This window comes from Panulirus ornatus, chromosome 27 (assembly GCF_036320965.1).
Source record: "Panulirus ornatus isolate Po-2019 chromosome 27, ASM3632096v1, whole genome shotgun sequence".
NCBI classification, from domain to species: Eukaryota; Metazoa; Arthropoda; class Malacostraca; order Decapoda; family Palinuridae; genus Panulirus; species Panulirus ornatus.
Genome location: NC_092250.1, coordinates 19,284,243 through 19,307,640, shown reverse-complemented (window position 1 = coordinate 19,307,640; position 23,398 = coordinate 19,284,243). Strand labels below are relative to the sequence as shown.

Sequence of the window (23,398 nt, the reverse complement as noted above, 5' to 3'; positions counted from 1 at the left end):
CACCCATACCGGGGACACTGGGACACCCATACCGGGGACACTGGGACACCCATACCGGGGACACTGGGATACCCATACCTGGGACACTGGGACACCCATACCTGGGACACTGGGATACCCATACCGGGGACACTGGGATACCCATACCCGGGACACTGGGACACCCATACCTGGGACACTGGGATACCCATACCGGGGACACTGGGATACCCATACCGGGGACACTGGGACACCCATACCTGGGACACTGGGACACCCATACCGGGGACACTGGGATACCCATACCGAGGATACTGGGATACCCATACCGGGGACACTGGGATACCCATACCGGGGACACTGGGATACCCATACCGGGGACACTGGGACACCCATACCGGGGACACTGGGATACCCATACCGGGGACACTGGGATACCCATACCGGGGACACTGGGATACCCATACCGGGGACACTGGGACACCCATACCTGGGACACTGGGATACACTTACCTGGGACACTGGGACACCCATACCTGGGACACTGGGATACCCATACCGGGGACACTGGGATACCCATACCCGGGACACTGGGACACCCATACCTGGGACACTGGGATACCCATACCGGGGACACTGGGATACCCATACCGGGGACACTGGGACACCCATACCTGGGACACTGGGACACCCATACCGGGGACACTGGGATACCCATACCGAGGATACTGGGATACCCATACCGGGGACACTGGGATACCCATACCGGGGACACTGGGATACCCATACCGGGGACACTGGGACACCCATACCGGGGACACTGGGATACCCATACCGGGGACACTGGGATACCCATACCTGGGACACTGGGATACCCATACCGGGGACACTGGGATACCCATACCGGGGACACTGGGACACCCATACCTGGGACACTGGGATACCCATACCTGGGACACTGGGATACCCATACCGAGGATACTGGGATACCCATACCTGGGACACTGGGATACCCATACCAGGGACACTGGGACACCCATACCGGGGACACTGGGATACCCATACCGGGGACACTGGGATACCCATACCGGGGACACTGGGATACCCATACCGGGGATACTGGGATACCCATACCTGGGACACTGGGACACCCATACCGGGGACACTGGGATACCCATACCGGGGACACTGGGACACCCATACCTGGGACACTGGGATACCCATACCGGGGACACTGGGATACCCATACCGGGGACACTGGGACACCCATACCGGGGACACTGGGATACCCATACCGGGGACACTGGGATACCCATACCGGGGACACTGGGACACCCATACCGGGGACACTGGGACACTGGGATACCCATACCGGGGACACTGGGACACCCATACCGGGGACACTGGGATACCCATACCGGGGACACTGGGATACCCATACCTGGGACACTGGGATACCCATACCTGGGACACTGGGATACCCATACCTGGGACACCCATACCGGGGACACTGGGATACCCATACCGGGGACACTGGGACACCCATACCGGGGACACTGGGATACCCATACCGGGGACACTGGGATACCCATACCGAGGATACTGGGATACCCATACCTGGGACACTGGGATACCCATACCTGGGACACTGGGATACCCATACCTGGGACACTGGGATACCCATACCGGGGACACTGGGATACCCATACCGGGGACACTGGGATACCCATACCGAGGATACTGGGATACCCATATGATGGTGGGTTACTACTGGACTGTTCAACGTGATTATCCTGGGCCAGCTCGCCGCAAAAAGTCTTTGAGACGTGAGATGTCTGAGTAAATGAACATTGTATCAGTAATAACTTTCTATGCTTGTTTCACCATTATCTGATTCTATGGATGTAATTTAATCATAAATAAACAAATTATACCTGTATGAAGCCATTTTCTTTTATCAAAAAAGGCAATTAATGATTTGTAGTCATCATCGGTTGTATGAGCAGCAATTAAGGGTATATCATATCTCGATAACCAGAGCTGATAGGGAAAAACTGATGACATATTCAGAATCAGCGACCAAAATCTACCGAATATCAGAGGCCTAATATCTCAGGCACCAAATTCTGTGTAGCCATAATTGATTCATAACATACAAGCATAGGTAAGAGGACTTGAAAACCAGTATTTTGAAACGTTTAATTACACCAAAAATATTCAACTTGTATCATAAAGACATTTTTTTATTTTGGAACTTGATAGAAAATTAAGAAAATTATTTGTAAGATAAAAGTCTTGTAAGGAGGGAAAATTTCTTTATTACGATACAAAGACAGTAAACATCTGACATCTAACCCCAGCATCAACACATGACTGGGGTCACCATAGCAGAAACCAGACACAGGTCATCACGTAATGACTGTAATGGAACTCGGAGACTCAAAAACTGACCATGAATGCTCAACGGGAATCATTTTTGAGCTGGCAGACAGTCACATACCCTGGAGTTACGTCAATCACATGAAACATTATTGCTACTAATACGTTCTCTGTAGAACGGTGTAACAAACAGATAATGCATCAGCCACACCAATGTTGTAACCCAGGAGTATGGACACGAACCATAGACCGTCTTCCTTTCTTTTCTCCTGGGAACTGCTGAAGGTTTATGTCTAAGAGTCCTCTAATATTTATGTTATATCTTAGATATACTACTAAACGTCTCAAACTTTTGAACCTCCTCCCTTATCTGTCAGTTCAGCCAAACTTTATATTCCATACTTGTTTTCTTTTTCATATCCAGTCTCAGTGACTCCTCGACATAAATTCAGATGAATACCACAAAATATATTACAAAGAGAAAAGAATCAAAAGTTTGTTTATCGTATCATATATGTTAACAAATAATGACGAATCAGTATCAATCATAAAGTTGAGAAGGTAGTTAATACAGATGTGCTTCATTGAATATACCAGCTGATGGGTGTTGACCTTCACTTAGGTGAAGCCGACCCTGGGAACAGTAATTGAATCCATTTGTTTTGGTTACAGGATTCGTCAAAGGGACATCCATGACTCAGAATACCCAAACCTTCCTTGGCTATCTCTAAAGGTAGATAGATAAATCTGAAATAGCTCAATATATGATAAATGTAATTTGGTATTTAGGTAGGTCTGGGAGCAGATGGGTCTGAGGGTAAACTCTATAGTGACAGACTCAAACCCACGTGTGCCACAGTAACAGTATAGGTTCAGTATTCCCAGGGGTAATGATGAGAGCCGAGAATCTCTGAGGCACTGTATCTTTACAAGTCTTACTGTGGTGAAGCGCAGTCTAGGATGGTCTTGGATTCCCTAAGGCCATAGATTTAGGGTTGCATAGTTCTCAGGATCCAGTCCATATAATAGAGGACATTGGTGTAGATGCCCTGAGTGTTGATTGTGCCACAAACAACAGGACCCAGGCTCGTAACGCCCACCACAAAGCTTTTGGTGGTATTCCCGTTAAAAAGGGTGATGGGTCCACCTGAAAGATGATTTTTGTGTTTTGAGAAACTCTGGTCATGTAGGGAAAGTACACAGTTTTCATTCCTTCTACCGATTATCTTACGTGTCTTACAAGCATAATTGTTCTCCCATACTGTGTCCCTCCTGCACTTTATAGCACGGAAGCTGAAAATTGAGCAATATTACTTGTACATGTACTTTTCAAACTCGAATATTTAATTTTCTTTCATGGCAGAAAGTGTAATATTTTTATATTCGCTGAGCAAGAAACGTTTTCTCATCATTTACCAAAGGCGTCAGTCACTCTTACCATTCACCTCCAATATTCAACTTGGACCAAACTTCTCAATCTTACCACATCATTCTCCTGTTGGTTCCTGGAGCTAAACCTCTTTCCTCTATCTCCAACATGAACTATTCAGTAAACATTTCTTCTCTTGGCAGCGTTTAGATCAAGTATTACATCATGTTTCACATCCTGGACGGAGATGTTGCAACTGAAGTGTTGTCAACTTACCAGAGTCGCCACTGCACGTGTCCTTTCCATCGCCACCAGCACACAGGACCATGCGAGGGTCAGGGTAGTTCCCCTTCAGAGAGTTGCAATGCTCTGTGTTTTTTAAGGGCAGTAGCACTTGCTGCAACGTATCTGGCTGACGCTTAATTGATGGATCTGTTCGTAATAAATGAGACACGTTTGTATTTCTCCAAAATTCAAAGTTGTATATGCGAAAACTATGTGAGGACAATTATCTGATATAAAAAAAGTAGGTCTAAACAAACAGAACCTTTTCTTCTAAAGTGAATGTGTACAGTAGAGCCTGGTTGTGTAGTAAACTCTCAACTACTCTGCTTAAATCGAAGGTTCTCAGTTTCTTCCATGATTATTGCAACAGTGCTTTTTAGGACGTTTCCTTCACTTTACTTTTTTAATGCAATGACTAATGATGTCCCAGTGATCAACAGATAATCATAAAGAAAAAAAAAAAACTCCTCTGCACTTGCCTCTGGCGGTAGAGCCCCAGCCAGCAGCCCAAACATACTTATTTACGAATTCCTCTTCTCCGAAGCCCAAGTCCAGCAGGGGGTCGACGGGTAAACATATTGGCATCACAAAAACTGGAATGAAGAGTTCTCATCAAAACAAACTGATATTGCGTGACGCGCCATCCAGGCTGTACTGACGTATGAGCAACTGGAAGTCAAGTATAATCGAAATCATTTTGGCTTATGTATCTAATACGCAAGTCACTTACCACAATTAGGGAAGCGTGGCCCATATAAAATTTCTTTTAGTATATATATATATATATATATATATATATATATATGGTGTGGGAGGAAAGTTGTTAGAAGCAGTGAAAAGTTTTTATCGAGGATGTAAGGCATGTGTACGTGTAGGAAGAGGGGAAAGTGATTGGTTCTCAGTGAATGTAGGTTTGCGGCAGGGGTGTGTGATGTCTCCATGGTTGTTTAATTTGTTTATGGATGGGGTTGTTAGGGAGGTAAATGCAAGTGTTTTGGAAAGAGGGGCAAGTATGAAGTCTGTTGGGGATGAGAGAGCTTGGGAAGTGAGTCAGTTGTTGTTCGCTGATGATACAGCACTGGTGGCTGATTCATGTGAGAAACTACAGAAGCTGGTGACTGAGTTTGGTAAAGTGTGTGGAAGAAGAAAGTTAAGAGTAAATGTGAATAAGAGCAAGGTTATTAGGTACAGTAGGGTTGAGGGTCAAGTCAATTGGGAGGTGAGTTTGAATGGAGAAAAACTGGAGGAAGTGAAGTGTTTTAGATATCTGGGAGTGGATCTGGCAGCGGATGGAACCATGGAAGCGGAAGTGGATCATAGGGTGGGGGAGGGGGCGAAAATTCTGGGGGCCTTGAAGAATGTGTGGAAGTCGAGAACATTATCTCGGAAAGCAAAAATGGGTATGTTTGAAGGAATAGTGGTTCCAACAATGTTGTATGGTTGCGAGGCGTGGGCTATGGATAGAGTTGTGCGCAGGAGGATGGATGTGCTGGAAATGAGATGTTTGAGGACAATGTGTGGTGTGAGGTGGTTTGATCGAGTGAGTAACGTAAGGGTAAGAGAGATGTGTGGAAATAAAAAGAGCGTGGTTGAGAGAGCAGAAGAGGGTGTTTTGAAGTGGTTTGGGCACATGGAGAGAATGAGTGAGGAAAGATTGACCAAGAGGATATATGTGTCGGAGGTGGAGGGAACGAGGAGAAGAGGGAGACCAAATTGGAGGTGGAAAGATGGAGTGAAAAAGATTTTGTGGGATCGGGGCCTGAACATGCAGGAGGGTGAAAGGAGGGCAAGGAATAGAGTGAATTGGAGCGATGTGGTATACCGGGGTTGACGTGCTGTCAGTGGATTGAATCAAGGCATGTGAAGCGTCTGGGGTAAACCATGGAAAGCTGTGTAGGTATGTATATTTGCGTGTGTGGACGTATGTATATACATGTGTATGGGGGGGGTTGGGCCATTTCTTTCGTCTGTTTCCTTGCGCTACCTCGCAAACGCGGGAGACAGCGACAAAGTATAATAAAAATATAATAATATATAATATATATATATATATATATATATATATATATATATATATATATATATATATATATATATATATATATATATTTCACGTTTCATTCATTACGCTGAAGCAAGAGCGACGAGAGATTATGGTCATAAGAGTTCATGAAAATGTTAAACTGACACATGTAACACATCTTCAATGAGATACAAACACGTCTGACAACCTCCACCACAGCTTCTCCCTACCACAAAGCAAAACCTTAAGTTCTTATCTTGATCTAGAGTTCTAGAGATGTATATCTACCATGTCAGTGATAGAGATGTATATCTATCATGTCAGTGAAAGTTTGAGAAAGACTGACTTAGGCAAGACTGTTGATGCATGGGTTCGAATCCTCTGGTTTCAGGCCGGATTACAGAGGAACGTTCAGAATACTTACTGTCATCAAACTGAGCTGGCGCAGAGAGTTTGAGCAAAGCAATGTCATTGCACTCCTTGCAGGTTGTGTCATACTGGGGATGAAGGATAATCTCTGCCACTGTGATGTCCTGAGGTATAGGCGCACAATCGGCACCTTCACAGTCTGGGTTCTGGGACAGTGTGTGCTCGCCAATTCTCGCATAGTGTCTGGAAAAATGATGGTAATGCAAATGACCGTATCACAGTACCATTAATAATCCTCACAGGAAACCATCATACAACAATATACAAGAGACGCACTTCTTTAAGGTAACAATTATGATTGAGAAACTATTTGCTCCGGACATACAGTAGTGTAGAGCTGATGGTAGTGATCACCAAGAGGGTTATCCAATCCTTGGAAGGAACTGCAATTCTCACTCTATTGCACATGAGTCTTAAACAAGAAAATTCTATGACCAGGTATTGGTACTGAGTTGTCACAATCAGAACACTGACTTAAACATATTTGCTTATTTGCTGAGAGGAAGAGTAACATCAAAGTACAATACTGTCATAACAAACTACGAGTGTACTGTTGATATACACACTACCTCACACACCTTTACCTTCCTGCTCTAGAAATTCATCTTTATCTTCTATGGGGCTCTTGCAGCGTCCAGGATGCTGGCCACGTCCAACGAAAGGGACCAAACATCAAGCAATGTGGACTTACAGGTTACAGACAAAAGTACCACTACTGTCATGCAAAGTGTATTGTCAAATGAAAACGCAAGTCAAAAGTAGGAATCGCTGGAGATCAAGGTGTGTTGAACAGCATCAACCGTTATCCATCGTGTCTCATTCATAGCTCGCCCACTGTGATAGCTGCCCCGTACAGATGAACCCACTTTCAATAATGAAGACATACTTGACCATTAAGGAAAAGCTCTTTCGTAAACAACGAAATATCTTTATACCCTTCTATGTTCTCATGGTAAGATATCTTCACTGTCAGATCATATTGTAAGATCATGTTTGAAGGTAATGATGAAGACAGTCTTCCACATCATTATGTTAACCTTCAAAATCGCCGAAAAAGACAATTTACTTATCAATGTAGTTTCACACTTTCCGCCGCTATATTTCTTTGCTTCGCTTGTTTCCCCCACAGAACATTCTCATCACTAGATGTGGCATCAGTTGTTGACCGCTTCCTTACCGGGTCATATAAAGCCCCATCAAGACCCCTTCCTTCCCCTGCCAAGTCTCACACATCGTAAACAATACCAAAGCAGGAGATAGTGATCAAGGTAACGTAACTCACAGGTCTACTTTCAGCTCAGGTTTGAAGCAGTGAGCTGCAGTCAGGACGAACAGTTCCGAGAGGATGGTCCCACCACAGAACCAGGCCAGATGGCCGTCCACTGTTGGAGGGGAAGAAAAATAGTAAAATGAACTATTTTGAACAGATGACGTGCACTCTCTCAGTCCAGAAATATGAGCCTATCTTTGAAAGAGAGACTGTCAGTGGGATAAGCATGCAGAGGAAAACGTTCGAACTTTATAGAAAAATACCAAAAAAATTCAAGGCAAATGTGTTCTGTTATGGTGAAGATAACAATGATTCCTGCCTAGTTAGGGTCAAAACACATACGCTGCATGTCTGGGGTCAAGACATATACATGAGAGAAATGCCTCCTATAGGATTAGTATTCACGGCTTTATGAACATATACAAATAAATACATAAGGCAAGGTACAGTAAGGGAACAAACATACACACTAACATATGAATATAAACCAAGGTAAGGAGGCAGTCAATAATATTACCATCAAAAGAGATGAGCAGATCAACAATATCATCTCTCAGACAAACCTCCATAACTCGTCACACACAGAAGACCAACTGTCTGCATGTCTGCAAACAAAAGCTTAAAGTGCATCCAGCTTCATGAATATGGAAATATTCAGCAAGCTGGTCATGTTCTATATAAGGCCAAAACTAAAACAGGCTTCTCAAGCCCGGTCATCGATCGCAAAGGAGCACAAAAGAGAAGGTCCAAAGTAGACCAACAAACATAGTACCGGAATCATGAAAGCTGAAGACAGAAGAGTTAGGTGTGACTTGATGACAGCCTAAGCATTCACACCGGAGTGATAACGAGGAGAGTAAAGCGTTCTTCGAAAGACGTAAGGATAGAGGAACCAGACGACATAACATGAAATCAAGCAAGAAACTAATAAGGAATCAAGCAAGAAACGAATAAGGAAAGATGTGTAAAAATACTTTTATAGTATAAGAGTGGTGGATTAATGGAATGAATAGAATGAGGAAGCAGTATATTGGAACAACATACGGAAATTGAAAAAGTTGTGCGATGGACAAAATTCATGAGATGGGGCCTAATAAGTCTGGAGTTCTTTCCTCGTCCATGTCAAGTGGGAAATTATTTACAGTAAATGAAAGACAAAGATATGTGGTGGGTGAGATTGCTGATATCCGGATATACAACCTAAGATTACTGAAGACTGATACATGGATACAAGTAAATAATAACCATATGGAAAGATAAGTTTGAAGAAATAAAAATTATACAGAAAATGACATTTACCAGTCCCTCGAAGCAAGACCATCCAAGGCCACGCAGACAGAGGAGCGTCTTCTCCATCAATGATCCTGTCCGCGAGCCGTGTGTGCCCGCAACGTGCAGGCAGTACACCTTGACTAGGTTTAGGCGGGGTCGGGGTTGGAGTGGCTTGGCCTGCACTACAGCACAACAGTGGCTCTCCGTTGTCAAAGTGACATATGGAACTGTTTGGTGACGTTAAAAAACATATACTCTCTCAAGGCAAACTTCTTTATTCTAGTGAAGCGAATCTAAACAATTATGTCAACAATGTTAATATGCAAATATAAACAGAAATACAAAGATAAACATAGAAAAACAATAATACAAACATATACAGACAGACAATGGGGTACAAAGGATTATACACTTTGTTGGAGGCAAATTCATCAGTGGAACATACTGTGCATAATGGAAAGCTCGTTAAGGAACACAGACATCTAAAATGAGTATATGCATGAGGATAAAAAGGCCGAGTTTAAATGGAACCAGAAACAAGGAGGACAGATAATGCTAACAATAGGGCTGAACAAAATAAGTTGTTAAATAAAGATGGTTAACAGGTGAAGAAAGATTCAGTATGACTATAATCAGGTAGTAAACAACATACACGGGTCTGTGTGTGTGAGAGACTTGGGAATAGACGCGGTAAACACCTACCTTAAAGCCACAGTGTTCAGACAACTGTTTGGGAGACAAATTATCAACTGGTTTGTGTTACAATCGCCATTAAGTGCATGGATATGGAAATACCCAATAAACAATAGAAATCATGATGATACTTCTTAAAGTAGATACCTCACTTATACGAACATCTATCTAGACTCTAGAGGAATGTAATGAAGACGTTCCATGGAATAAGACAGATGAGTTACAAGGAGCAGCTACAGGTTGTAAGGTTCACTTTCTTGGAAGAAGGAATATGGAGTACTTGATTACAACCTTTCAAGTTTCTGACCAATTTTGATAATGACTCAAGAAATTGGTTGATAAAGATGTTAAGGTGATCTTTTCCGGCACAAGATCTTGAGGAAAGTTGTATAACGGGATGGCATGTTCAAGAGAAGGGGCCCACAAGTGTAGAACTCTCTCCCCGGACTTTTTCCTATGTTTGCGAAGTAGCGTTAAGAACAGAGGACTGAGCCTTTGAGGGAAATCCTCACTTGGCCCCCTTCTCTGTGCCTTCTTTTAGAAAATTAAAAACGAGAGGTGAGGATTTCCAGCCCCACGCTCCCTTCCCTTTTAGTCGCCTACGACATGCAGGGAATACGTGGGAAGTATTCTTTCTCCCCTATCCCGAAGGATTATATATATATATATATATATATATATATATATATATATATATATATATATATATATATATATATATATATATATATATATATATATATTAGGGATAATGTGTCACCCAGCTGAACTGAATTCAGAGAGCGTCACCATGAGAGAGGTGGTTCTCAGAGGACAGAATCCACAGTTGGACCTACAAGACTTCAAGCCTCTGTGAGCAAGAAACTTAAGACTCTGGTACGTTTATGTTTTTAGATCATAAGGAATCAAATCTAGTTCCTCTTGTAACTGCTTCAGGCAATGTGAGCATCGAACTTACCTCTGCAGGACTTTTAGAGAATCTTGAGGGGCGGTGCCTGATCGTACCTGCTGCAGGAGTCGACTAAGTGGTGGACACTTGTTCAGGCTGTCACACACACCCGCAACATCATCCGCTGTCTGGCAACCTGTCACGACCAAATATCTTCTATACCTTTTACTTGTAACAAATAAAACAAATACATCCAGCTAAAGGGAAACTATATCCTCTTTACAGCTACAGGGAAACTGTATCCTCTTAAAAGCTTCAGGGAAATTGTGTCCTCTTTACAGGGGAAACATACAAATCACTAGATGGGTTGTAAGCGGTCGTTGGTCAGGTGCGTGCGTGGGCTTTTGGCCTATCGGCTGCCGGAGTCATTAACACCATCAAGAGAAATTACTACAAAAACGGGAAAGTATCAGACCAGCAGAGACGAGGAGGGAGCTCCGGGGTTTATGTAACAGTTGCTTAGTGTCACCCACGAGCTAATTTGAATGACGAATTTCCGGGTATTAACGACTGTTAAACAGTTGAATCATCCTAAACAGCTATATAAGGATTACAACTAAGACTTTCAGTATGTGTACACTGTGTGTATGTGTACACGAGTACATAATAAGGAAACTGGATAAACCAGTTTGTGAACGACTCCCAGTAACGCAGAGCCGAGAGGCGCGGAAACACTTGAAGACTTTATTAAGACTCACTTGCTCCTCTGTGTTGTGCATGGGCCTCCATCACCATCATCACCATCACCGTCACTATCAGCCAGGCCATCGTCACACCTGGAGAGGAAAGTAGCCTTTCAGAAGATGACTAGCGTGATCACTGGGAACTGCAGCCATCAGTGCGAAGGTGAACATCTCAGAAACTTTCGCAAATATAATATTTCACAGTTTTGACTGTCATAAAATATTGTAACACACCTGTTATAATTTCAGACAACACACACACACACACACACACACACACACACACACACACACACACACACACACACACACACACACACAAACAGGTAAAATCTAAAATATTATCATAGGAAACTCTTGGGAATTACCAGGTTAAGATAAAAGGAGACGATAAAGCAAAATATTTAACAATAAACAGGAAAGTAAATACATGACTTATTTCAATAACGATAAAACTTAAGATGAATGGAACCCGCTTATTGAGGACATTGTCAATTCAATTAACATTAGAAATAAGACACTGAACCAGTACTGTTTCAAGCCTTGAACCACTTGAAGTTCGTTGTGAGGACATACAGCAGGTAACTCCATCCACTTTGCTCTATCTCCACACACACACACACACACACACACACACACACACACACACACACACACACATATATATATATATATATATATATATATATATATATATATATATATATATATATATATATATATATTCATAATCAACCTAAGATCAGTCTGCCAGGATCCGGGGAGAGGCAAAAAGGTATGAACAAAAAATCCCCATTTACGGCAGCCAGTGAAGATTTTTCAACATATTGCAACATTTAGAAATGATCATTTGAAATAAGACTATGTATTCGTGCACCATGATGGCCTCTCAACCGGGCTAGCTTACTCAAAGCTTGGTAAGGTTTAACTGTAACACGCCAGAGACCAGTGGAATTACCGCTAAATACGTCAAGGTTGGGTCCAAGAAAGGCCTTGCCTCAAGAACCAGTCTTCACTATAAAGAAAATAAATCAGAGAAAAATCTCTACATTTACTATTAATGTTATGTCGAAAACAAATTATATCACGCTTTCTCACTCATCTTAAATGCTTTATATAGAATAAATATTCATAAACTTAGAGAGGAACACATATCTATATAAAATTGAATATTTCTATCAACAATCTGTATAAAACTATATTTCTATCAACAAAGTAAACAAGTAATTCGATATTTTGAAATACTGAAGAACCCTAGAACTCTGGTTAGCGAAGGCCTCCCTTGATAGCTCATTCTAACTATGTCTAATAACTAACTTTGTAAAAGTTTATATACAACATGAATAGTGCGTTTCAGCTCTGTACACTACCAAGGAAGCTACTGAATTTCTACCGAGGTCAAATATGACTTCTTTAGGTTACATCAGAAAGCAGCGTCTGGCGACCCTTACACTGTTAACGTTCATCATTGTTTATCGAAAGTGTTTCTTCCTATATCATCAAATTGTTTTATGGAATAATAGTCGTCACAATTTGCTGAAACACGTGGCACTTCCTTTTCACTCTCATCACCTAATCATGCCTTCCCAGAGTTACACTCACTTTAGAATTTTCATTAATATTTCAATGTAATTCAACCCCAGAATAAAGGATAAAACTATGTTATGTGGTTTATTGTGTGGCAGTCCGTATTTGACTAGGTATATGGTTATAAATAAGATGTACACCACTGTGAGGGAGCCATGTACACCAGTGTGGGAGCCATGTACACCATTGTGAGAGCCATGTACACCAATGTGGGAGCCATGTACACCACTGTGAACGCTTTACGTTAGAATTTGTATGTATGTCACAACCATGACTCATGCTTAACTGGAGTTCCCCAGATAACCACTGGTTACACACAACCAGATCAAGGGTTTTACGCTTGGGAAACTTGATTTCCCAGACCAGTCTTCATGATAATGGTTCACTCAGCGAATACTTCAGTGTTCCCAACGTATTGATATTCATTGCGGCAATCAATGTACTCTTACAAGGATATTCACTGATAATATTCATGCTGTCTCCTCAAGAAACGAGTATTCCATTATGGTTCATACATTCTCTAGTCTTTCCTATTTAACTGTTGTTCGTCGACGTATTATAAGCGGATCTGAAATAAACCAAATACAAGCTTTAATAAAACATTTAACAACAAAACCTTGAAATAAAAGACCTGCCCACACCTGCACAGCCCTGTCTAAAAACACAGGTACTGTATTTCATATGATATGTGACATTCCAATCTAACCCTTTTCTAACTACCCGCCTAACCCTATAATCAAGCAAATGTCTAATCTTATAATCTACTGCTTAAACCCAATTAAACACCAGTTCAACCCTCAAGTAAAACAGCCACCTAACCCTTTAATAAAACAATAACTTAACCTTGGAAACAACTGTCGATCTTGTAATATAAATCTATCTGACCCTATGATATAACAGGTGTAACCCTATAAAAGTTGTAACTATCAAAACACTTGTTTAGTCCTATACAAGAACACCTGCTAAAACTATGATAAAACATCTGCCTCGCCTTATAACAAGACATCTGGCGTCATGTACACAGTCCTACATTAGTAAAAAAAAAAAAAAATGAACAGATAATTTGTTGATCAAGAAACTTGTTCCTTATTTAAGTAACATAAAAAAACTACAGTAAAAAGACAGACTGACAGGAATGAACCAAAACCTTATAATACCAAGCCACAGCGACGTATCTCTTATACCAAAGAGAAAATGTGTTCAAAGTAAAAGCAAAGCGGGGAGAAAATTAAGATGTTCATGTAATTACAACCTTCAGGAGAATTTCACTAAAAGTCTTTCAACATTTTTTTGAAAATGTTATCATTAAAACAAGAGACATCTTCCTCGTAGTAAAACAAGAGACATCTTCCTCGTAGTAAAACAAGAGACATCTTCCTCGTAGTAAAACAAGAGACATCTTCCTCGTAGTAAAACAAGAGACATCTTCCTCATAGTAAAACAAGAGACATCTTCCTCATAGTAAAACAAGAGACATCTTCCTCGTAGTAAACAATGTATACAGTTAGGGTTCCCAGGTTCCGGGTTAAGGTGCGGCCAAACTCAAGGTTCTTCTCTCATGGTTCAATACAACTTTCAAGTTTTGCTGGCAGTTGATCGTTCCAGGTGCAGTATGCGATCATGGGTTGATTAACTCCACAAAGACAAAGATTTCAAGTTCTAATGTTTCTTTATTTTGGGCAGAAGAATAGGTTGATATTACGTTGGCTTTCTGTTGTGATCGCCATGTATATCATGTAGTGGGATTTTCCTTTCGAGATGCACCTGAACCTTGTGTATATGTGCTTTGTATTTGCTCCTAGAGTGTATACAACGACACACACACACACACACACACACACACACACATACATTCCATGCTAAGCCAGGCACCCATCAATCGTCCTGCCACAAGGGGGATGGACCAACCGTTGAGCCAAGGAGTCGTACCCATGACGGTCTGACACCGGAAAGAGACTGTGCTGTCTGACAGCGAGCAACGCTAACCGAGGCGAGGCGGCCGTGTGTGTGTGTGTGTGTGTGTGTGTGTGTGTGGATGCCTCGTAGACACGCTGGGCCAACAGAAGGCATTAAACGCCGTGGGCAGGGCGGGAATTCCAGCCACATCTATGAACCAACCTTAACTTCCCAGAACTGAAACACTGGAAAATATTAACTGAAGGCAGATGAAATATGTTCATTCAAACTCTTCTAAACCCATGTTGTTTGGATATGGATGACAAAAATTACCATGACGTACCAACGAAGCTATAATATCCCTGCATCAACATACCACTATTTCTTAACCTCAGGAAAGGTGTGGATGGAACGTAATACGAAAAATCTTCATAAACATCAACAGATCATCACGGCGTTACTTTTCCTTTGGCCAAATCTTACCATAAAATCTTGCTACAGAACCGTAAGAAAGCAACATACCAAGAATCTTGCACGGAACATTCTGAGTCTAAATGATCCAACCCAGGCATCGTCAAACATTATAAAGTTCTTCATGATCACACTGCTCTCACACTAGCACGCCACGACAGAAAGACTTCCCCACCCCGGGGCCCCTCAGCTTCTCATTTGTATGCTTGACAAGAAAGTGAAGGATTGGATTACTATTAAGAAGTTTACTCCTACTAAACACTTGTGTTTACCTACCAATGTTTGGCAACTTGTAGACATCTAACCCTCCTTGACATGAAAAGATGAACATCTTTAACCTAATGCCTGAGTCAGACGAAAGCCAAGATTCTTTTTCTTTTTTAATGTTACCCGAGACGACACGGGCAGCTGAGACCTTAATCAAGGCCATCCCATTTACACTCTCTCTCTCTCTCTCTCTCTCTCTCTCTATATATATATATATATATATATATATATATATATATATATATCCTAGCCAGTGCTAGGTACCTATTTTATCGACCAACCTTTACGGGTGTACGAACAGCTGGATTGACTGTGGACCGACTGCCGCAGCCATGATTCGAACCCATAAATAGTTACCCTACTACAAATAATGGAATGTTTATAGTCATAACAGAACTGACAATTTTTTTTTCTAATGATATCAACCCGTTTAGCACTTTGGCTCGATCCTTGAATACCATCTAACGGGTACAACGGTACGACTGTGTTGAGCACTGGAATATAAGTTACCGTCAGACGTAGTGAATACTAAAACCATAGATACCTTCAGATGTTGTTTAGACAAATATTCTGTAAATTTAGGTATACTTTGAGAAAAACGCCAGATACAAACGTATAAACGACAGCGTTAACGGAGACACTACAAGGCTAATGTCCAGCAGCAGAAGCGGCGGGGGGGGGGGGGGGGGGGGGGGGGAGTCGGTTACAGCATAAAAAAGTACTGAGCGGAGTTAATTTTTCTTTACTTTCTTTTTTTCCAGACAACACAGTCGTGGGTCAATCAGGCCTCCTATTCTGTCTTCCTTAAGTAAACCTGTAAACTCATGACCCTTGAGCTAGATTAAATTCGCATGTTAGAATTCATTCCTCTACCTTATTTTTGCTTCTTAGCTTCTTAATAATCATGCAGACAGAGTACAAAAAAATGGAGAATAAATGATAAAAGTTTAGTTACAATTAACGAAATAAATGATGCTTTATGGACCTCACTTTATTGTATATCCAACCTCTTAAAAAATTCTTAGAGTAAGTTCAAGTAAAATATAGAAAAAGGAAAGAATAAGAACGAAGGCCCCACACTCTGCCAACACTGACCACAACCCAACACTCCTCATAATGAAGAGTATAATAAGGATCCAAAGTATCCTACGCCTGAAGACGTCCTGCGCGGCTTCAAGGCCGACCGGCTGGAGTTCCCTCCTGCTGGAGTGGTGGAACATCTATTGTCCAGTCCTGCATCATACACCGTCCCCCCCTCCCCCCTGTGTCCTCCTGCTTCGCTATCAGATATGCTGCTGATTGATCAAGAAATGTGAAAAATGAACACATGAATCAGATGGGGTTCAACCCCATTGCAAGGTCCCCATTTGATTCTTCCTCGCGTCATCGCGTTTCACAGTCAACTTTGGTGCTGACTGGTCAAAAAAGATATGGAAATGAATATATACTAATATATATTTGTATATATGGGTTCATCATCCTAGCGGAAGTTCCCTCTATTCCATCACCATGACCTTAATACATCATCCTACGTCAATGTCAAGTTAGGCGCTGGCTCGACCAAATATGTGGAAATGTTGAAATATACCTAGACAATATCACAACAACCCTAATGCTAAATACCAACTTATCAAATATTTTCAAGGTAGGAACCGACTTCAACGAATGATTTTTCATGAAGTATCTGGTAACGCTCTGGTCTGGTGCTATTACCATCTCATCTCCACCCAAGTCAAGTTGCACTAAGCACAAACTGCACCAGGACGAGGGGCTTACTAACACTCAACCTTTTCTTTTTGCCTGCGAGAAATCTATGTAGTTAAATACTTCGATCTCGTCGCGAGATTAGCATTAATGTAAAATTTTAACATCGCTGAACTTACAGTACCAGAATGTTTATTTCATTGTTTTCCTAAACTGACTATTGTGAAGTCAATTTCGTGTGACTCGAAAGCCTGTGATCTTGTTATACTGAGGTCGAAACCTGATATATGGTTGCACGAATGCATAAACTAACAAAATCTGTGAGCTGATGCAACCATTTATAGTTTTCCCACATATTCCCCCAGAGAGCCGGTGGTCCTTCATTATAGTGCGAGCCACTTCCAAGGTGAACAGTAATTTAGTCAACATGCAAGGAATCCCCCCCCCCCACACACACAGCATGTGTCTATACGTAAAAAAAACAGGACACAACAGTACTATCATCTTGAAAGTAACACAATGATCATGATACAAAAGTACATACTATGTTAGATTACCAGGTACTGCACTCGTCGGGCCGAACGGAGCTCCCAGCGTCGTTGTCTTGCCCTATCAGTTGGCAAGGTGAGACTGAAGCGGTACAAGGCACAGCACGATCCAGGAGTTCCAACTGACTCTTACCAGGATACAATGGCTAGCTCCTCCCCCCAACACCATATGCTCACCACCACTTGGTGTTCCCAGACGCCTGACAACACAAGTGGCAGGATTTTCTTATGTTACTGTTATTATCTCCTAGAATATATGAGTGATGATCCATCTTCTATAGCGTACATAACTTTCTGGGTTTTTCTGTACGCCGTATGACGTCAAGTACATTTGTGTTGCCACACCGTGAGCAGAAAGAACTGCTAGCCATCGTAGTAGCATCACTTTAATTTGTTATTGTTTTCCTCTTTATTCTACTCTCACGTCGTAAGGTCATCCCAAGTCACGTGCTAACAAGACTAGAATGATGTCGTGAGAGCAAAAGGGTAGTATGCTTCGCAATATGTCCCGAGTATTATCATGGGACCTATGTTATACCGTAATCTAGGGTCAGAGGTCAATCCTAGGTTCATCTAGATGTCAGAAGCCCTACGTTCATAAGCACTTCAGTTTCACCAATGACCGACTCTACGGGAAGAAATGTTTACACAAGACCGGACTAGTCAACAGCATTCCACTTCTGGGAAACTCAAGGTACGACCGACTCGAAGGCAGCCTGGTCCACGCTGGTCGAGTGGTACAGGGAAAATACATTCATGGCTTTCTTAGAATGTATTATATTCCCTTTCAAAGGACCTTTGATTCCCTTAGATATGTTAGGAGGGCGCCAGAGGAACGCACACACGCGGGAGGCAGGTGGCGATGATGCGACACACACACAAACTGAGCACTATATGGTCAGGCAAGACATGGTGGTGGACGCTGGTTTTATGGTAGTTATACAGCCGGAAGTTTCTCCTTATTCATTGATCCTATCTAACGTTGCTTTAGGACCCATTTCTAATAAAGGGTTCTGCTACCACCTACGACATTTCCAGAGTCTTCCTGCAAATCAAAACTGCGCTACTTCTAGTAGTAGGAAAATTATGGAAGTTCTCTGACGAGATTGCACACCCAATGGTACAGCCTCTCAAAGTTGACTTCCCATACGTGATGTCGCCTCACGTAGTCGCTGTGGTAACACCAGTTGCTCCTAACATCAAATCTAACAACCTTCTTCTTATACATTTGTCCAGTACATATACAACACCCAAAGACACAAGTTAGACTAAGGTTACTTTCTATTCGAAGCTTAGTTATTCCTAAGCAGTAAGGAGATTCCATTTTTCTCCATGTGCAAGAAATATCTTTGTCTTCTCATTTATCATTTATAATTTTGTTTAAGAATAATATTGATGCTTTGTGAGGCTTTCAAAAGGATCCAGTGGACTGTATGCTTATACTGCTGAGTCAAAATTCGTATCACACGTCGTTCATAAAGGTAATAAAACTTTGAGTTGCTCTTAAATAACGAAAGTGATTTTGATCTTAGAATTATCTTTAAGACATGAAGGTGTTAAAGATTTTTTTCGGCCTGTGCATATATATATATATATATATATATATATATATATATATATATATATATATATATATATATATATCAGATTATATTTACCTACTTATTTATCATACTTTGTCGCTGTCTCTCGCGTTAGCGAGGTAGCGCAAGAAAACACGAAAGAATGGCCCAACCCATCTACATACGCATATATATACATACACGTCCACACACAGCACATATCCATCCCTATACATGTCAACGTATGCATATATATATATATATATATATATATATATATATATATATATATATATATATATATATACACAGAGACATATACATATAAACACATTTACATAATTCAGTCTGCCCTTATTCATTTCCGTCGCCACCCCGCCACATGAAATGACAACCCAATCCCCCCGCATGTGCACGAGGTGGCGCTAGGGAAAGACAACGAAGGCCACATTCGTTCACACACAGTCTCTAGCTGTCATGTATAATGCATCGAAACCCCAGCTCCCCCTCCACATCCAGGCCCCACAAAACTTTCCATGGTTTACCCCAGACGTTTTACATGTCCTGGTTCAATCCATTGACAGCACGTCGACTCCGGTATACCACATCATTCCAATTCACTCTATTCCGTGCACGCCCCTCATCCTCCTGCATGTTCACGCCATGTGGAAAATAATATCGTCCCGCACATTAGCTTTCCATATATTTTCATTGTTAAAATTTGTAGAAAAAGGTGTTCTTTCTTTGGTGTCCCTAAGTAACATCACCACCATCCTCGCCCTAACGAGCCCCATTTCCAATATCTACATGGTGCGGTCGCATGAGAACGGATACAGTTCGGATTTAACAGATGAGAGTGAGCTCTGAAAATATAAGGATGTCTAAAAACAAGGTAAAACCATGAAGCAGTAACGGAACTTTCCAGCCGGGTCCAGGTTTTCCAAACCTCGACGTCAGCATTGCCATCTTCACAATGACTGCGCCTCTTTGTACAGTGTTTTGTTGAAACAGATTATTATCATCTAATGATACCTGAATCAAGCTCGAATCCTCGCGATAGCTGTACGTACTAAAACTATCTATTCAGCTTTGATGACTATGATGAATGTTTTTATACCAATTGGCTAAGAAACTTAGTATAACAATCACACTAGCTGATAAGCCGTGTTAGATATGCTCATCATCTGCTTATAATCTGATGAGAACACGACACCAAATCTTTACTCAACAAACAAATAACGCTGTTGTGGAGAAAATTTAAAAAAGGAGTAGATTTGTCATTTTCAATTATTAGTTATTTTCAGCTCAATAGTTTATACCCCCAACGGTAATACAAGATCGAGAGACAAAGGTAGGTTTAGGTTTATGGATTGCCAGGTTCAAGTTATAACGACCAGTAGCAATACCTTCTTCATCATCAAGTGTTAATCATAATTTTGTCTACACTCTTGTACTACACTCTTGTACTACATATATGGTCCTTGGCATGCACGTGTTTTGCTTTAGAAATATACGACTACTCTTACCATCATGCATAGCACTGTAATATGCGGGGATGTGTCCTTCAGAAAATGTCTTAAAAGTAAGGAGCAAGATGAAACGGAATTCCTATCTACTGGAACGCGAGGATGAGGATTGTAGTGGATCCAGCGTCTGGGTGGGGCGAGGTTGCCCGTCACCGGCAGCCCTGCTCCTGCACTCACCATCCCTGGCGATACTTTTCTTTAATCTGGACTTATTCAAATATCGTTCTCTACCAGTCAAGCGATTTGTCTTACAGGGAAGAAAACAACTGATAATTGGGTAAGCTATAATGACATTCGAAATTATAAAATTCGCTACATAAACAAGTCTAAGTAGATAAGATATGTTTGGTTGTATAATACACACATGTTGGCTGGTGGAATGGGAGTTGGGCGTCTGCTTAACCACTGCTCACTTCAGGTCTCGCTGCAATTTTCTGTTTTTGTCAGGTGAGGATGTATTCATAGTTGCAGATCCATACATATTTATCTTTAAAGAAAAAACCTATAGTAAAGTTTTCCAGGGACGGTATTATTTAATTCAATTGCCACACGACAACCACTCGCTCAGAATGTAAACTAGGAACTTTTTGGCAAAAGCCGTTGGCAATCACACCAGCAGCCACCCTGAACTATATTTGTTAGGCTAGATCGCACTTGGGACGCACTTAAAAGCACTTAGTTTGTTTGTTAATTGTACCTGTGTATTAATAGAATGTATATGAAACTCCCTCTTTCATGAGGAAAATGAGAGTTAATGTCAGCAAGCACCTCTAACTTATGTTAGCTACATATGTATTCTGTACGCTTTACACAGCGTCAGCGGCTGAAAATCACACTCATGCTTTCCAACACAATCATCATCCGTACAACGTAGGTTGCATTACGGCGTATTTAATGATACAAGTGTCTTTAGGCTTAATTGCGTTTAAACATATTTTTTTTAACAGCGATTCCGACAACTTTGTTGACGGCAACAACGAAGAAATTGATGATACCATCTGTCTCTGATCTTTTATTTTCTCTCTCTCTCTCGACTAGCCGGCCGCATGGTGAACATCCTGTACCCTTCCCAGTGTGAACAACGCTGTAGGACTGACTGGTCCACCAACCAAACACGTGTCCTCGGTCTTCCCTCCTGAGCTCTTCCTTTGAGAACCTAACCGTGTCAACAGGAACAACATTGTCTCAAGAAACAAAAACCCGAAATACGGCAATGGATGATTACGCATCAGGCGAGATGATGGTTCACGTCAGTCTGGAGGGGTAACTATGTTTAACACATCAGTCTCGTGGAGTAACCATGGTTAACACGTCAGTCTGGTGGAATAATCATAGTTAACACGTCAGTCTGGTGGAAAACCATGCTTAACACGTCAGTCTGGTGGAATAACCATGCTTAACACGTCAGTCTGGTGGAATAACCCTGGTTAACACGTTAGTCTAGAAAGGTAACCGTATTTAACACGTCAGTCTGGAGGAGTAACCATTTTCAAAACGTCAGTCTAGTGGAGAAACCATGGTTAACACGTCAGTCTGAAGGGGTAAACATGTTCAACAGGTCAGCACAGTAATATGGCACGACCCTGAACGAACATTTAAGGGAACGCATTTCGCAGCTCACCAACCAGGACGGATGTCTCCCATCTTCCACGTAAGGCAGACAGGGAGACACTGCCGTCTCATAAGCTTGAATTCACGTCTTGTAAAGATATGGCAACACCAGATACTCCTGAGAGTCTACCGCACCGTATACGGGCTCGTTCTTCGACCTGACCCTTAAGGATCAGCAGGTGAACTGCGCAACGTCATCCCGTAGGATCGTACTGTGGTGCTAGAACGACGTACTGTCACTCCCTAAGGGTCGTACCGTCATACTCATGGTATGAAAGACAGGATGATAAACCAATTTCTATGGTGATTACAGATGATATCTATACATAAGGTACTAGTGACGAATGAAGGGTGATTGAGATAGCAACGACAATTCATGGCAGAGTCGTGTAAGACAAGCCTTTGTGCCTACTCTTTAGACTATGCATGTAACCATAGCTTAATAAGTATGTAATTTAGGCTAGGCTGGATTGATTACCAGACCCTCAGCCTTTCACGACACAGCCGGATGAGGATAAATTTGCAGTGGTCACGTTACCATATGTTGCAAGATTATCCTGTACTGCTAGGCGGGAGGGTACTTATGCAGTCATCACATATACAAGTTAGAATATTCGACCAAGGCAGTTACTACATGCACCTCGGGATCCATTGTACACGAATAGCTGTGGGATTTACAAGATACTATAAAAATCTTTGGTTTGGTGTCTGATATCTCTCTTCAAGGTCGTATGAACAAAACTTTCAGGTTATGGTAGTCTGCTGTCTGGTACCTCGACTGCTTTTTTATGTCCCATCTGCGAATGCAACTGTATGAAGCTAACGCTTATCACATATTCACCTTCTTTAGTTCTCATTCTTATGTGTACAATAAGGGGTCGAGAAGGGTCAGTGC

General features: G+C 41.8%; 1 protein-coding gene across 3 annotated transcripts; it reads right to left on the bottom strand.

Moving 5' to 3' along the window:
* Positions 1-2,274: 2,274 nt before the first annotated feature.
* On the bottom strand, positions 2,275-18,018 carry LOC139757642 (CLIP domain-containing serine protease HP8-like). Of its 3 annotated transcripts, none has more exons than XM_071678329.1 (9): positions 17,801-18,018; positions 11,347-11,424; positions 10,658-10,784; positions 9,034-9,233; positions 7,747-7,846; positions 6,460-6,647; positions 4,492-4,605; positions 4,004-4,159; positions 2,275-3,505 (listed from the first exon to the last, which is right to left on the bottom strand). In XM_071678329.1, exons 2-9 carry the CDS (start codon positions 11,414-11,416, stop codon positions 3,348-3,350), a joined length of 1,113 nt encoding a protein of 370 aa, XP_071534430.1. In that variant the 5' UTR covers positions 11,417-11,424; positions 17,801-18,018; the 3' UTR covers positions 2,275-3,347. The 3 variants fall into 3 exon arrangements, with proteins under 3 accessions (XP_071534430.1, XP_071534431.1, XP_071534429.1); XM_071678330.1 differs by having other exon boundaries at positions 17,814-17,943; XM_071678328.1 differs by lacking the exon at positions 17,801-18,018 and adding an exon at positions 13,368-13,487.
* Between the last annotated feature and the right edge of the window lie 5,380 nt (positions 18,019-23,398).

Excerpts from the sequence above, each read along its gene's own strand:
- LOC139757642 (XM_071678328.1), bottom strand. The coding sequence starts at position 13,392 with ATGAATATTATCAGTGAATATCCTT. Across the intron at positions 9,234-10,657 it reads TCTCTAAAAGTCCTGCAGAG|TTCCATATGTCACTTTGACA; the intron begins GTAAGTTCGATG and ends GTCACCAAACAG. Across the intron at positions 4,606-6,459 it reads GCCAGCTCAGTTTGATGACA|TTTTTGTGATGCCAATATGT; the intron begins GTAAGTATTCTG and ends TCTTCATTCCAG.